The sequence below is a fragment of the Neophocaena asiaeorientalis genome, unplaced genomic scaffold (genome assembly GCF_003031525.2).
Source record: "Neophocaena asiaeorientalis asiaeorientalis breed wild unplaced genomic scaffold, Neophocaena_asiaeorientalis_V1.1 scaffold105, whole genome shotgun sequence".
In the NCBI taxonomy this organism is placed as follows: Eukaryota; Metazoa; Chordata; class Mammalia; order Artiodactyla; family Phocoenidae; genus Neophocaena; species Neophocaena asiaeorientalis.
In genome coordinates, this window is record NW_020172162.1 from 4,615,848 (window position 1) to 4,630,435 (window position 14,588).

Consider the following 14,588-nt stretch of genomic DNA (forward strand, 5'->3'; position numbering starts at 1 on the left):
CTCTGTACTTCCTGGACTTGGGTGGCTATTTTCTTTCCCATGTTAGTGAAGTTTTCGACTATAATCTCTTCACATATTTTCTCAGGTCCTTTCTCTCTCTCTTCTCCTTCTGGGACCCCCTATAATGTGAATGTTGTTGCATTTAATGTTGTCCCAGAGGTCTCTTGGTCTTCATTTCTTTTCATTCTTTTTTCTTTATTCTGTTTCACGGCAGTGAATTCCAGCATTCTGTCTTGCAGGTCACTTACCCGTTCTTCTGCCTCAGTTATTCTGCTACTGATTCCTTCTGCTACTGATTCCACATTTCAGTTACTGTATTGTTCATCTCTGTTTGTTTGTTCTTTAATTCTTCTAGGTCAGGTCTTTGTTAAACATTTCTTTCACCTTCTTGATCTTTGCCTCCATTCTTTTTCTGAGGTCCTGGATCATCTTAACTATCATTATTCTGCATTCTTTTTCTGAAAGGTTGCCTATCTCCACTTCATTTAGTTGTTTTTCTGGGGTTTTATCTTGTTCCTTCATCTGGTACATAGTCCTCTGCCTTTTCATTTTGTCTATCTTTCTGTGAATGTGGTTTTCGTTCCACAGGCTGCAGGATTGTAGTTCTTCTTGCTTCTGCTCTATCCTACTTGCTTGTATTACTTTTTAACCTGTAATATTCCTGGTAACACACTTTAGATTTGTTTATTTTAATAAGCAGGGAATTTTTTTAAAAAGTATGAATATCTTAATTCATCATTTGGCCATATAAAACATCCTTTAAATATATATGTAACATCTAATATTAAATATATCTAATTCTATATGAATTTCACAAAGGCAGATAAATAAAAGTTTGGACATTTTGATTTAATGTTGCAACTAAGTTGTTTTTAAGCTTTTAAACTCACCTCCTCCTTGTATCCAACCATTCCGTACCACTCGATGAAAAATGGAACCTGTGTAATGTAGCCTGATGCCACTTTGGGAAAACCCTGCTTTTCCTGTGCACAGGATCTGAAAATTTTTACATGTTTTGGGACATGTATCACAATACAGCTAAAAATAAAGAGAAAAGGTTTCATAGATTAAAAACTTAACATTTTGACAGAGATTCTCACTCCCCCCAACTTATTAAAAAACAACCACCAAAAACCTCTTACCTCAAAAATCAATCTTCCGATTGGATAAAAATCAATAGAAATGTCCAAGAACACAAAATCATGCTATTAAAATTAGAGAGAAGAAGGTAATGCAGGTCAGTGTTTTAGCAGAAAGTTTTAGAAATGACCAAAAATATAATAGAATAACGTTTTCAGTGATAAGATGATTGACAGCATTAACAGTAGATAATGTAACAGTAAAATTAAAAGAATGACTTAAGGATGTTTGTTTCATTATACCAAAATTTTACTACCTAAATAACATGCTTTTTAAAACCCTTAAGTGGTAAAGCTCTGAATCACATTAACCTATCACACAAGACTGACAGCACATGGCCTATATATCCACTGCATCACAAACTGGGTGTGGAAAGGAACACTGGTCATTCCCTCTGGAAAAAGCAGCAGACTGGGAATTCTTTTCTTTCCTGAGTAATTCTGGGAAAAGATCCAACATGAGCCCATGGATTTGGTTACTGTGTGTTCTGGATTTTCAGAGACTGCACAGATTAGCTGAGCAGAGCCAGGCCATAGTCTTTCTGAGCAGGAAAATAAGGCCACTATATGAATAGGAGGTACCATACCAGGGGTAGGAAAGAGAGGATGATGTGCTTTTGAGTTATTTCATTTGTGACCTCATACTCCCAGATACCTCCAGCTCTTGATTTCAATTGACATACTTTCTCGTAGAGACAACTAACATTTGTGAGCCCTTGTCTAGCCCTACAAAGAGGCATCCAAAGTGAAAACACTGTTGTCCATCACAGTAGCATTCATTTAGGGAGCAGAACACATCTAATGGAATACATTTCAACTCTTAGGCACCATTCTCATATATAAAAATGCTGCCTGATTTAACAAGTACATAATTTGCCCTGCCCTATTTCTTAAGAATCTAGGAGGCATAAATGAAATCACTTTTAGTTGTATCACTATCATTATTTTATGTCGCTCTAAGCTTTTTTTTAAATTAAAAGACTGAAATAGTATTGTAATATCTGGCATCCAGGAATGAAGTATTACATCCATACTTATTATAATTAATTGTTTGTGCCTCTAAGCTTCTGTACTACAAGTTCTTAATTATAAAAGAATATTATAACTTTAGAATAAGAGGCATAATATAGTAAACTTCATAGGTTTAGGAAGAAAAAGGACATATTGCAAGTCATAATTGATTTCTGAAGTGAGTGAGTCCATTCAGACATCATTAAACTTCCCTGGGCATCAATATATTATCTTTATGTGGTTGTTAAGAGTAGATAATTCTAAAAATTCTAATGAAAAGAGAGTAAGTGACTGTGACACAAGATAATGTCACCTAGCAGCCAAACCTAATTGTCTGCTATATCGTTCCAAACCAGAAGTAAACAAGTCCCTGGGTTTTACTCAGCACAAAAAGTCTAGCCTCTGTGCAAAAAATCCAAGGATTTTCTCCGGAATCTGGGTCCTCTCTCCTTACTGCCACTAATTAATTCAGGCTGTCATTATTTCTAGCTCACACTACTATAGCAGATTTCCAAATGGCCGCCCTGCCACCAAGCTTTCCCCACTGTACCGTTTGGTCACAGCCCTAAAATTTTTTCCGAAACACCAAAGAAGATGTTGTCATACTCTTGATGAAAAGTTCTGTTGGCTTGCTTCCTTCTGGATGAAATCTAACTAACTGGTTAAGAGTGGACAGTAAGTTCAACCTTTCTCTAGTGGATCTGGTTTTGGGGTTTGTTTGTTGTTTGTTTTTTATAAACATCTAAGCACCTTTCCTATTTGAGAAACTCCTCACAAGGTTGCACCAGCCTCTGGAGAACCTCCTCTCTTTCCCCACTATGTGTGAGCCAGGGTGTGGGGATATAACCTGGGCTCAACTAGTCAGGTGCTCCTGCCCGGGGCCTTAGATGTCTAGGAAGTGACGAAGACCCAAGGAGAGCTGAGAAGTTATGCTCAGTGAAGGCAGCATTAGGGCCATTGGGCACCCATGGCAGCATCCTGGCTGCACATTCCTGGGGCGTGACTCTGGCCATGTTTTCCTGCTGCCAGGTCTCCCTTGGTTCCTGCCTGCTTTCCAAAGCTGGTTCTCCAGCTTTCCTGTCAATTGTGAGGTTACCAACATCCTTTTTGTTTGTTTGTTTGTTTGTTTTTTTGCAGTATGTGGGCCTCTCTCACTGTTGTGGCCTCTCCCGTTGCGGAGCACAGGCTCTGGACGTGCAGGCTCAGCGGCCATGGCTCACGGGCCCAGCCGCTCCGCGGCATGTGGGATCTTCCCAGACCGAGGCACAAACCCGTGTTCCCTGCATTGGCAGGCGGACTCTCAACCACTGAGCCACCAGGGAAGACCCCCCAACATCCTTTTAATACATACTTTTTCTCCTCAAGTTAGTGAGAACAGCTTGTTACTGTTGGCACCAAGAATCCTGACTGATTCTCATTTTCCCAGTGTCGTTTCCCACTAATTCTGGCCTCCCTGCTGTCCCCTGCCATTCCCAGAGAACACCATGTACTTCTAGACTCCTGACCCTTTGGGAATGAAATGCTATGAATGTTAACTTCCTCCCCACACCCTAGAGTTTCAAGCATTTTCCAAGTGCATTGTTTATTCAACAAAATATTCACTGAGCACCTCCAATGTTTCAGATTCTGTTCAAGTCAGTGGTTGAACAAGGGTAAACGAGACAAGGTCTTTGCCTTTGCACAACTCAGATCCTAGCACTGGGTCTTTATGTAGGCACAGGCCACCATGGGCGTGAAATAATTTTCAGCATGTGGTAGCTGTTGGCTACAAGGTTTCTGAGCAAAATTACATACTTTTACCTCTATTGCCATTCCACCCTGATGGCTGTCTCTTGCTCTCTGGACCTCATGCTTCCTAGCTGTCCTCTGCCATTGGAAACCTCCCCAGTGCCATAGCTTGTCTAGTCCTGCTCTTGACAACTATGTGTCATACTTTAAAACGTCACCTTCTCAAACTTGCCATTCTCTAGTGCAGTAGCTGTCACTTAGGTGTTAGAAAGTATTAATTAAAATATTTCATGCTAAAGGTGAATGAAGGATAGGCTTGACCTTCTCTGAGGGGGAAGGTCTTAATATTTTTAAATAGATGACAATTAATGCATATAAGCTTCTAGCGGGGAGTAGAAATGTTTGAACAGGGATGATCTTCTCCCGATGCCATCTGCCTGCTGTGAGATAGGCTTGCTTTACACACCACCAAGCCAAACCCTGCCATGAATCCTTTGCAACTGGATCATAAGGTCACTGAGAACTTAACCTAGTCTCTTACTCTTTTATATTCCCTTTGCTAGGTTATCAGTAATTAATGGTCAATCAATGTAAATGCTCAAAGATTCCACTATTTTCCTTTAAAAAATTAGTGCAACTTGCCTTCGTGTCTCTTAAGAATTTGGCAGAATAATCCATAGTAAGTGCTTCATAAAGTGCAGGAGGCTTAAAATCAACTATATCCCACACTTTGTGGGCCCATTTCTGAAGATCAAGTGCATCACCCAGGAGCTGATCGTTAATAAAACACATCACATAGGAAGAATATTCCCAGACTTCATTCTTAAGTTCCTGTAAAGGAAAAGGACCAAAAAAATGTAGTGGGGGGTGGGGGTAGGGATGGGGGGGGACTTAGCTAAACCCACAAGCCAGAGCTTGAATCAACCCTAGGACTGAATCTTTAAAGTGTATTTTTTGCCGTCTTTCAGAATTTTGCTCTCAAAGGGAATTTAAGAACATTTTCAAGACTCTGACGGTGTTGAAATCAAAGAATGACCTAACAGTGATCTTTAAAATGGTACGATCTTAGAAAATAGATGGTAATCTGGTAATAAAAGTCTGTGTGCATAGCATACTTGTTATATTAATTTGAAAACAAAATGCAATCTTTTAGCTTCATTTCTGAAGCACATTTTACTCTAGGCATAGTTGGTTAGGGGTCCTAAATAAGACATGGTTTTCAATGGGAAGGATGGAAAGAATGCTTTTTTGATGGAGGGAAATCAGACCAGGTGAGGAAATGCCTCCTGAGGGCCAGCAGCAGTTTGCGGGACACACCAGGGGCCGTGAGGAAGAGAACTCACCTTCCATAACAATTTTTTTTTTTTAACTCAAGTTATTTATTTATTTATTTTTTGGCTACTCAGCATGTGGGATCTTAGTTCCCCAACCAGGGATCAAACCTGTACCCCCTGCAGTGGAAGTGCAGAGTCTTAACCACTGGACCACCAGGGAAGTTCCTCCTTAACACTTTTAAGCCCTAAGCCCCTAAGAATGAAGTGCATTGGTGTTTTTATCCATACAGCACTGCCAGCCAACCTCCTAAACCTCAGTGTGTGGCCACTGAATAATGTGGCCTCTGAGTAGATCTGGTTTATTATTACCCGGTGCCAGTCCTGGCAAAGCCATGCATCATCTGGGACAGCTGTTCTCCAATTTTAGTGGGCAGTCAGAATTACAGTTTCCTGAGCCCCACCCCAAGTTTCTGATTCTGGGGTGGGGCCTGAGAATCTGCATTTCTAACAACATCCCATGGGACGCTGCTGCTGCGGCTGGTCTGGAGACCGCACTTGGAGAAACGCCGGTTTGGGGAACGGTTTGCCTTCAGCTGCCAGCGTGCTCCATTCCCCGCTCTTCTCTCAGGAGGAGTTCGCTTCAGATTCCTCACTTCCTAAACTTGTTCATGCTGAACTGTCAGTCGCTGAGCCTATGGGTCAGGAGTCCCTGGAATGTTGAAACTCATCAGGGTTCTCACATTTTACAGGACACAAAACTTTAAAAAGGGGAGGGAAAGTTTAATTGTGGATATTTTAGCTAGCCTGGTAGGAGAAATGCAGTAGCAGGTACACTTTATTCGGAGGCTGAAAATTACGTGCCTTGTCTGGGTGTCTTCTATACATGAGGAGCCCTCATCGCCTGCCTCAAGATAGCAGGCTGGACCCGATGTTTTCTAGGGCTTTCCAGCACTAAGATATATGATGTTGCCTTTTTTTGGAGGGGGAAAAAGGGCCTTCCCAGAGGCTCTGAAGCCATCCCTCATGGTTGGCATTACATTATGCTGAAGCACTGAGGCCAGTGCAAACTAACCTCAAATGTGCTAAGAAGCACTATGTATAACATAAGACAATGCTTATGTGAAAGGAGAACAAAAAGCTGGCCTGAAGAGGAAGAAGAGGTTAAGGTGGCAAGTATCCAGGAGATGAGGGAGGGGGAGGGAAGAAAGGAAAGACAGGAGTTAAGGATATGTGGGAAGAAGCAGCATTGATGACCTAGGAAGCCTCATTCAGGCCCCATGAGAAAAGCAGAAGGAAGAGAACACAAAACAGCTCAAGGTTAGCAACTCAGGCTGACAAGGGTCAGAAACTGCAGAATGGAATCCACACCAGTGTTTCAGAGTATGGTGGGAATACAGAAGAGGAATGGGTGCAAACCACGAAGCCTGAAATCGTGGCTCTCCTGTAGGTGGAGAGCACGATACGATAGGCAGTTTAGGAAGTTTGGTGATAAAAATGAAGAAAAACATATTGTTTTACGTTAGGGTGCCCAACTGTCTGGATTTGCCTAGGACCATCCCAGCTTTAGCACTGAAATTCGTGCATTCCAGCAAACCCCTCAGATCCAGGCAAACCAGGACCACTGGTCACCCTAGTTGTTGCAATGATTAGAGTTAATATTTATAGAAGTCATTAGAATAGTGCCTGGCATATAATAAGCACCATAGGTAAGTGTTTGTTATGGTTCTGTTTGAATTATATAATGAAAATGTACTGTGGCTGTGAAAATGGTATGAGACTTAACATATGGCATTCCTGACTCAGTCTTGCACCGTTCATGTGACTGAGCAGACAGTGAAGTAAGCAGCACCATCTGCATGGTAAATCACAGGACGTCCTTGTGCAATCTAGCACAGGACAATCAAAACTGCTCTGGTCAGGGGAAATGGGATCTCCTCAGCCACTGAGAGATGCGGTTGGGCAGGGAAGCCAGGACTGGGACTCTCCACAGGACTAGGCCAAGGGTGACAAGCAGGAGGCGTACCCATTCTAGTCTGCCCCCCAGCGTGAGCTGTATCTGAGCCAGGATGCCACATGTTCCAGGCAGCACTACCAGTTAATCAGGGATGGCACCCAAGAGGAAACCAATCTGCCATCCCTGGATAAGCTCTGCCAGCCTTAGGGTCTGGAGTTCTCCAAGGGTACTGTTAGGGGGGAGAATGCAGAGAAGGAAGCTTCCATTAGGACACGGCTACCCTGTGGGAAGTTGGCGCCTACCATCAGAGCTCCCCTAGGCAACCCTACATGCTCCCCTGCTATATCTGTGCTGGACACCACTGAAACCTTCCAGAGTTAGGGCCAAAAAGAGTGCCAGGCCACAGTAACCTGAGTGCCCGGGTGTCACAGGAAGTATGAGTAAGTGATATGCCGGGAAAGAGGGGTAGCCATCGGCAGGAGTAAATAGCAGCACTAAGAGTTTAAAACTTACCTTTATCACATGCTTTCTAAAAGAAAATTCTGTAAATGTTTGACTCTTTCTTAAAATCAGCTTGGTAAAATGACTGAAATAATTTAGGAAAAGTACATAATTTAGAGAAATAAAATCTAGTTGTATCAAAGTTACTGCTTCAGTTTTTCCAAACCAATGCATATGTAAATAAATCAGGCAAAACTTGGCTCATTTCCCACACCGCAAATATCCTTTACCCTTTTTTTCTCCTGTAGATATTGATCCCATGCAAATTCTTGAACAGGAACTATTATAGGGTCTTCAAATTTGGATGGATAATTACTCTTCAGACTCTAGGTTTCAAAATAGAATAATTATTTTAGAGTAAGTTCTCTTTTAAAGTAGAAATCATTCCCCCCAGTTTTTATGGGGTCTTCAGGAAGTTTTATGCAACATACACCCAAGCCACAGTCTGGCTTAGATACCCCTTGCCAGCTCCCAGAGGCCCCTGTGCTTACCTCCAGTAAGTCCCTCCCCAGGCCATACTAATTGGTCTCTCATCTTAAGAGAATAAGCTCCTTGAGGGCAAAGACTATGTCTTAGTTTCCCACTGGCCTCAATATTTGGTACATAGTGGACCATCCACACATAGCAACTGCATAAACAAATGTACAAGTGAGTTTATGCCAATAGTTTTGTGACTTGCCATGTTCTTTTAGGACCAGTTTTTCCCTAAATTAAACTCTTACTAAACCTCAGTGGATCTGTGGATACTTTTTTTTTTTTTTTTTTTTGGGTACGCGGGCCTCTCATTGTTGTGGCCTCTCCCATTGCGGAGCACAGGCTCAGGACGCGCAGGCTCAGCGGCCATGGCTCACGGGCCCAGCCGCTCCGCGGCATGTGGGATCCTCCCGGACCGGGGCACGAACCCGTGTCCCCTGCATCGGCAGGCGGACTCTCAACCACTGCGCCACCAGGGAAGCCCCTCTATGGATACTTTTAACTAAAATAAATGTTATTGCTTTAATTCACTGACATATGGAGAATGACCAAAAGGATATTGTTGTGGTTATACCCCTTGGGAAAAAGAGAAGTAAATATTAAATGTGTTTTGGTCTAGACATTGAGCATGTATTGACTTAATGTATTTTGTTTTGTCTGTATGAATCAGAGAAAATTCTTACTGGTTAACAACATCTGCCAAAAAAAAAAAGTTTTGGTTCCTGTTATGTTACACTTTGCCTCCTCCTAAAGCAAGGGAAGGCAGTTGAGGCAGTAACAGTGAGGCATCACCTTTCTGAGCAAGTCTGAGAAGTAAATGGACCAACAAGGGAAAAGTGTCATCTGGCCACTTCTGTTGTGGTCTAAGGGGACACTGACTTGGCGTGCTTCATCCAGGGTGGACAGTCCAAGGGGGAGAAAGCCAGGATGTGAGTGTACCCTGCCTTGGGACCAGGGGTAGCAGAAGAGGGCAACAGCAATCTGGCCATTTCCTTCTTAGTCTGCTGTACCCAACCAACAGCTGATGTGTCCTGTTTCTCAATTCCAGCGTCTGTGCTCTGTCTAAGGCAGTTGTGCAGGATGACTGCTGTTTCTGAGGGACCATCTGGAATAACTAATAAGCCCAATAGTTTTCAAATTAAGCATACTTAATCATGCTTTCTTCATAATTTGTTCCAGAAGGGACTACATTATGTAATACTCTTTATAAATCTAAATCTTTCAGTTAATTAGGCATCAGGGATTGCTCACAAGTGATCATGTTGGAAATATATTCAAGGATCCTTTATTAACATAGAACTAACTGAATTTACATTCATATATTTTCATATTCAAATAGAGCTACGGTAGGCAAACCTTAAGAAAGTGAAAATTAACATTATTAATATAATAAAGACGTTGTTTGCTTGACTTAGTGTCCTCTGCAACAGGGGTTGGCAAACTGTGGCCAGCAGGCCAAAGCTGGACCACTGCCTGTTTTGGTAAGACTTGAGAACTAAGAATAATTTTTAGATTTTTAAACAGTTGAAAAAGAATCACAAGAAGAATCATTTCATGTCCTGTGAAATTATATGCAAGTCCAATTTCAGTGTCCATAATAAAAGTTTTATTGGAAAACCACCATTCATTTACATACTGTCTGTGGCTGCTTTTGCACAAGGACAGAGTTGAGTAGTCATGACTGAGAACCTATGGTTCCAAAGGCCTAATAAATTTATATGTGGACTTTACAGAAAAAAAATATGCCAACGTCTTCTCTACAGTGTGGAGAAAACATGTGCCTTCAGAAAAGGAGCTAAGAAAAACAAGAGAAAAAAAATCCCTCACACTTATTAAATACAATTTGAGCCATATAACTTTGCTGATCCTATCAGCCCAGCTAACACAGTCCATAATTTCTACTTCTTTTAATGATCCATGTATCATTTTCACAGACTTCTTATCACTTGTTCTCTTCATCTTGATGTCAACTTTACCTATTCCACAAATTAGTCACTATTTCCTGACTTGATTTAAATTCAGACTGTAACTCTGTGGACTTGGAGCAGGTAAGAAGTTAGGAATTTCTTAAGATTGATTCTATTTGGGAACATTTTGTTTCAAGTATCCAGCTGGGTACTGTGGGAGATACAGACATGAATAAGGCATTGTCCTGGAGTCTAGTGGGGTTTTGAAGGAGAGAAGCTTGGCATAATCTTACAACAGCATTTCTGGAGCAAACCCCAAAGAAGTGCTGAATTTTACATTTCAACATTTTATATACACTTCTACATTTCTCCTGCATTCGGGTTGTAGGAATGCTGCGGCATTACTGACCTGGCCTAATTCTTCCAGTTACTTAAAGTGTTTTTCATTTTACATTGTTCTGCATGTTTACAAAGAAATGTCTGTAATCTCCAAAGCACTTGTGGGTCATTTGTTAAGAAATCCCATAAGCACCTAATTCAATTGGAATGCAGTGACTGCTATAGAAACTTTAAAGAAAAACAACAACAAAAACCCTCCCCGAATGAATAGTTTTCAAAAATCACTTGGGAAAGGAGTTTGTAAAAAAATCAGCTAGTTATATGGTAACATTTTTTTCACAAAGTTTTAAAATCTATAATTTCAGTTAAAAATTAACGTGGGAAGGCCCGCGTGCCGCAAAAAAAAAAAAAAAAAAAAAAATTAACGTGGGATAAAATGTGTGTTATTCCCAAAAAGGTTCTGAACGATTCCTTCGCTCGGATCTCTCTTTAAAGGTAGCCCTTCTCGAAGTGTAACTCCCGCCTGGACCTGCCCTCGCCCTCTGGACGCAGATATCCATCCAGAGACAGCCCATCCCGGCCGGGACATCCCCTCCCTGAACCTCGACCCCCGCCACTAGGAGGCGCACGACTCGGAAGCGGGACGGGCCTTCCCGCCCTTGTGGTTGTTTCTTCGCGGTTACCTCAGCGGCGCTCTTCGCAATTTGAAAGCTGGAGCTTTTGAAGAGCCCCACCACCTTCACCTGTAGCGGCTGCTCGTGCGGCGTCTGCGAGCTGTTCGCCATGGCTGCGCGCAGGGACTCCTCGGGTCACAAACATAGCGCGTCGCCACGGCAACCACGCGGCCCCGCCCCCGCCGCTCGCCGGAAGGAGGGGGCCGGGGGCGGGGCGGTCGGCGAAGGGCCGGCCTTTCCTCAACTTTGTGCCTGTTGATGTTGAGGCGGTCGAGAGGCTGGAGAGGGCGCGTGGGCGGCCGCCACCAGCGACGAGCTTCGGAGAAAAGGAACAGGGACCCCACGCCTAGCGTGCGTCAGCGTGGTTCGCCGCCGCCGCCCCCTCCCCATCCACGGACCTCCTCTGGGACCCCAAGCCCAGGGTCCTCCAGCGCGGTAGTCGCCTCCAGTCAGCGCCTGATTTCACCGCAGATCGCCTTTCCGGGTTGCCGCTCAGCCAGGTTGGGGCCAGCCGGCCGGTTGCCCGGGTAACGCGGGAGTCAGTCCCCGGGCGCCGGCACTTCGGGGCCGCGGCCTTCCCGGGAGAGCGGGAGCAGGGCGACCACCTGTGCGCGGTTCCCCGCGGGGAAGGCCGCCCGCCCGCCTCTGTCCCCAACGCGGCCGTCGCTGCGGAGGCCGAGCCGTCCCGCGCCGCCGAGCGTCCCTGCCATGAAGCCCAACTTCTCCCTGCGACTGAGGGTCTTTAACCTCAACTGCTGGTGAGTGCGCCCGCCGACCCGGGTCTGGGGCCGCCGTCCCCCTCGCCAGAGGCAGGAGGCCTTTCTCACAGCCAGCCCACGGCGCTCCCCTGCCCTACACCCTCGGGGTGCGGGGCAACCCCTACCTCCGGGGCCCGCACCTGGCCCCAGCTCCGTTGCTGCCCCGAGCGCCCCAGCCGTCACCTCCCCTGCGCTTTTCGTCCTCAGGGGCATTCCCTACCTGAGCAAGCACCGGGCCGACCGCGTTAAGCGCCTGGGAGACTTTCTGAACAGGGAGAGCTTCGACCTAGCTCTCCTGGAGGAGGTGGGGCCGCGCGGAGCTGGTGTGGAAGCCCGGCGGGAGTGGGGGCGGCTGGGGCGCGGGCGGGGGCTCCCGCCCTGGGGGAAGGACCGGCAGGTATCGTCACCCCTCCCCTCAGGTGTGGAGCGAGCAGGACTTCCAGTACCTGAGGCAGAAGCTGCTCCCCGCCTACCCAGCAGCACACTACTTCAGGAGGTGAGAAGCCCACCGGCCCCGAAGCCTGATCTCAGCTGGAGGCCCTTGGCCCTGCCAGCCAGCCCTTCCCCGTGCTTCCTGCTTCCGCCTCCCTCTGCCCCAGCGTCCTCTCTTCTGAGTGTGGGAGCAGGAGAAGGTGGAATGAGGAAGATCTAGCTCTTCAGCTCATCAGATTTATCATCAGGCCATCCTGTCAGCCCACGTAAACGCCGTCTCTTTGAGCTTTGATCTGGGGTGGTACCAGCAGCAGAGGGAGAAAAAGTAGCTGATAAGAGCTGGGAGACAAGGGAGGGGAAGGGGGCTGGGTATTGCTCTCCCTGCTTTTGTGGCTCTTGACTAGGACTTGGCTTTTCAGTGGCATCATTGGCAGTGGTCTCTGTGTCTTCTCCAAACACCCAATCCAGGAATTCACCCAGCACGTCTTCACCCTCAATGGCTACCCCTACATGGTGAGCCTGTCCTCTGACCTCTTCCACCTCCCTTTCCCACCCCGCCGCCCCCTAACACACGGTAAAGGAGGTGGCCTTCCTAGGGCTGCAGGGGTTGGGCAGAAAGAGGGTAGCAGTGCCCTGAGTTCCCGCCCCCTCCTGCCTGCAGATCCACCACGGTGACTGGTTCTGTGGGAAGGCCGTGGGGCTGCTGGTGCTCCGTCTGGGTGGATTGGTGCTCAACGCCTACGTGACCCATGTGAGTGAGGGCGGCAGTGCTTAAGGCTGGGACAGGCGGCCTGGTCCTGGGAGGGAGAAGATGGGACTCCTCCTTTAGCCAGGCTGCCTTGGGGTGAGGCGTGGCAGCAGGATCTCCTAAGGCCAGTAGGCAAGGTTCACACATATTTTACCAAGCGGCGTGCCAAGTGACAGATGCAAGCTTGATTTACTCCTGCCCTTGGGACCCTCAGTCTCATCTGCAGTTATCTCCTCTATCTTGTTCAGCTCCATGCCGAGTACAATCGACAGAAGGACATCTACCTAGCACATCGTGTGGCCCAAGCTTGGGAACTGGCCCAGTTCATCCAGTGTGTGAGCCTGGGCTTGATAGGGGAAGTGGGATGGGGCCCAGGAACTGAGGGTGGCTAAGGCCCCACTTTTAGGGCAGAGCTGGTGAGGGAAGAATTCTGCCTTACCATCTTGGTTCCCCCAGCCACACGTCCAAGAAAGCTGATGTGGTTCTATTGTGTGGGGACCTCAACTTGCACCCAAAGGACCTGGGCTGCCGCCTGCTGAAGGAGTGGACGGGACTGCAGGATGCCTATCTGGAGACTCGGGACTTCAAGGTGAGGACCTGCCTGGTTATTTCCCCACCTACACCCTCAGCCTCTCTCCCTCCGCCTTCCCCCTGCATCCTCATTCAAGCCCACTATTCACCTAGGGTCCTGAAGAAGGCTGTACGATGGTACCGCAGAACTGCTACGTCAACCGGCAGGAGCTAGAGCAGTTCCCCTTGGGTATCCGCATCGACTACGTGCTTTATAAGGTCAGGCGTCTCCCTGCAACGTGCCTTCAGCCTCTGTCTCTCTTCATGGCATATCAGCCTCTGCTGATTCTTTGTCTAACTAGTCTAGTCGCTATCAGTGGCGGCTGGAGAATGGGATAGCCAGGAACTGGTTCTCTGGGAAAGGCGCTCTCAGAAATTTCTCTCTGGCTCTTTTTCTAGGCGGTGTCTGGGCTATACATCTCCTGTAAGACTCTCAGAACTACTACAGGCCACGAGCCTCACAGCGGCAGCCCCCTCTCCGATCATGAGGCGCTGATGGCTACTCTGTGTGTGAGACACAGCCCCCCCCAGCATAACCCCAGCCCTACCCATGGTGAGTCAGCCCCATCCTTTTCCTTGGCCCTTCCCCATGGGGCAGCCCCATCCCTCCCTCAGACCCTCACTCTCCCTCCCCACTGTCCTGCTTTGTTCTAGGACCAGCAGAGAGGTCTCCGCTGATCAGTGTGCTAAGGGAGGCCTGGACAGAACTGGACCAAGGCATGGCTCAAGGTCGCTGGTGGGCCACCATTGCTGGCTACGTGATTGGTCTAGGGCTTCTTCTCCTGGTGTTGCTGTGTGCCCTGGCGGCTGGAGGAGAGATCAGGGAAGTTGCTGTACTGCTCTGGACCCCCAGTGTAGGACTGGTGCTGGCAGCGGGTGCATTCTATCTCTTCCACGTGCAGGAGGCCAAGGGCTTGTGTCGGGCCCGAGCCGAGCTCCAGCATGTGCTGGGAAGGGCAAGGGAGGCCCAGGACCTGGGCCCAGAGTCCCAGCCAGCCGGGCTCCTGGGGCAGCAGGAGGGAGACAGAGCAGAGGAACAATAAAGCTTGACACTTTGGTGGCGCTGCCTTTTTCCTTGT

The 14,588-nt window shown here is 46.9% G+C and overlaps 2 protein-coding genes and 1 long non-coding RNA gene across 5 annotated transcripts in view; 2 read left to right on the forward strand and 1 right to left on the reverse strand.

Moving 5' to 3' along the window:
• Positions 1 to 10,954, forward strand: part of LOC112406678 (uncharacterized) — a 38,530-nt gene extending 27,576 nt beyond the window's left edge. Inside the window, exon 3 of the long non-coding RNA XR_003004604.1 lies at positions 10,823 to 10,954. This is a non-coding gene — a long non-coding RNA (uncharacterized LOC112406678). The remainder of the gene's footprint in view (positions 1 to 10,822) is intronic.
• Positions 1 to 11,144, reverse strand: part of PPIL6 (peptidylprolyl isomerase like 6) — a 31,342-nt gene extending 20,198 nt beyond the window's left edge. The window contains exons 1-5 of one of the 3 annotated variants that reach the window (XM_024755598.1): positions 11,011 to 11,144; positions 7,838 to 7,933; positions 4,521 to 4,709; positions 1,143 to 1,205; positions 891 to 1,038 (exon numbers count right to left, since the gene is read on the reverse strand). In XM_024755598.1, the coding sequence (XP_024611366.1) occupies positions 891 to 1,038; positions 1,143 to 1,205; positions 4,521 to 4,709; positions 7,838 to 7,933; positions 11,011 to 11,112 (598 nt within the window). In that variant the 5' untranslated portion in view covers positions 11,113 to 11,144. The remainder of the gene's footprint in view (positions 1 to 890; positions 1,039 to 1,142; positions 1,206 to 4,520; positions 4,710 to 7,837; positions 7,934 to 11,010) is intronic. The other 2 variants (XM_024755614.1, XM_024755608.1) reach the window with 2 other exon arrangements.
• A 112-nt stretch (positions 11,145 to 11,256) lies between these two features.
• On the forward strand, positions 11,257 to 14,579 carry SMPD2 (sphingomyelin phosphodiesterase 2). The gene is made up of 10 exons (XM_024755586.1): positions 11,257 to 11,759; positions 11,967 to 12,063; positions 12,179 to 12,255; positions 12,611 to 12,704; positions 12,853 to 12,942; positions 13,188 to 13,270; positions 13,396 to 13,528; positions 13,624 to 13,728; positions 13,909 to 14,062; positions 14,164 to 14,579. The coding sequence occupies exons 1-10, from the start codon at positions 11,710 to 11,712 to the stop codon at positions 14,550 to 14,552; spliced, it is 1,272 nt and encodes a 423-aa protein (XP_024611354.1). The 5' UTR covers positions 11,257 to 11,709; the 3' UTR covers positions 14,553 to 14,579.
• The last annotated feature ends 9 nt before the right edge of the window (positions 14,580 to 14,588 follow it).

What these genes read in the sequence shown, in the direction of transcription:
- SMPD2 (XM_024755586.1), top strand. Translation starts at nt 11,710, where the DNA reads ATGAAGCCCAACTTCTCCCTGCGACTGAGGGTCTTTAACCTCAACTGC. An exon ending in GAACTGGCCCAGTTCATCCA is followed by an intron (nt 13,271 to 13,395) that starts GTGTGTGAGCCT and finishes TGGTTCCCCCAG; the next exon opens with CCACACGTCCAAGAAAGCTG. An exon ending in TGGAGACTCGGGACTTCAAG is followed by an intron (nt 13,529 to 13,623) that starts GTGAGGACCTGC and finishes CTATTCACCTAG; the next exon opens with GGTCCTGAAGAAGGCTGTAC.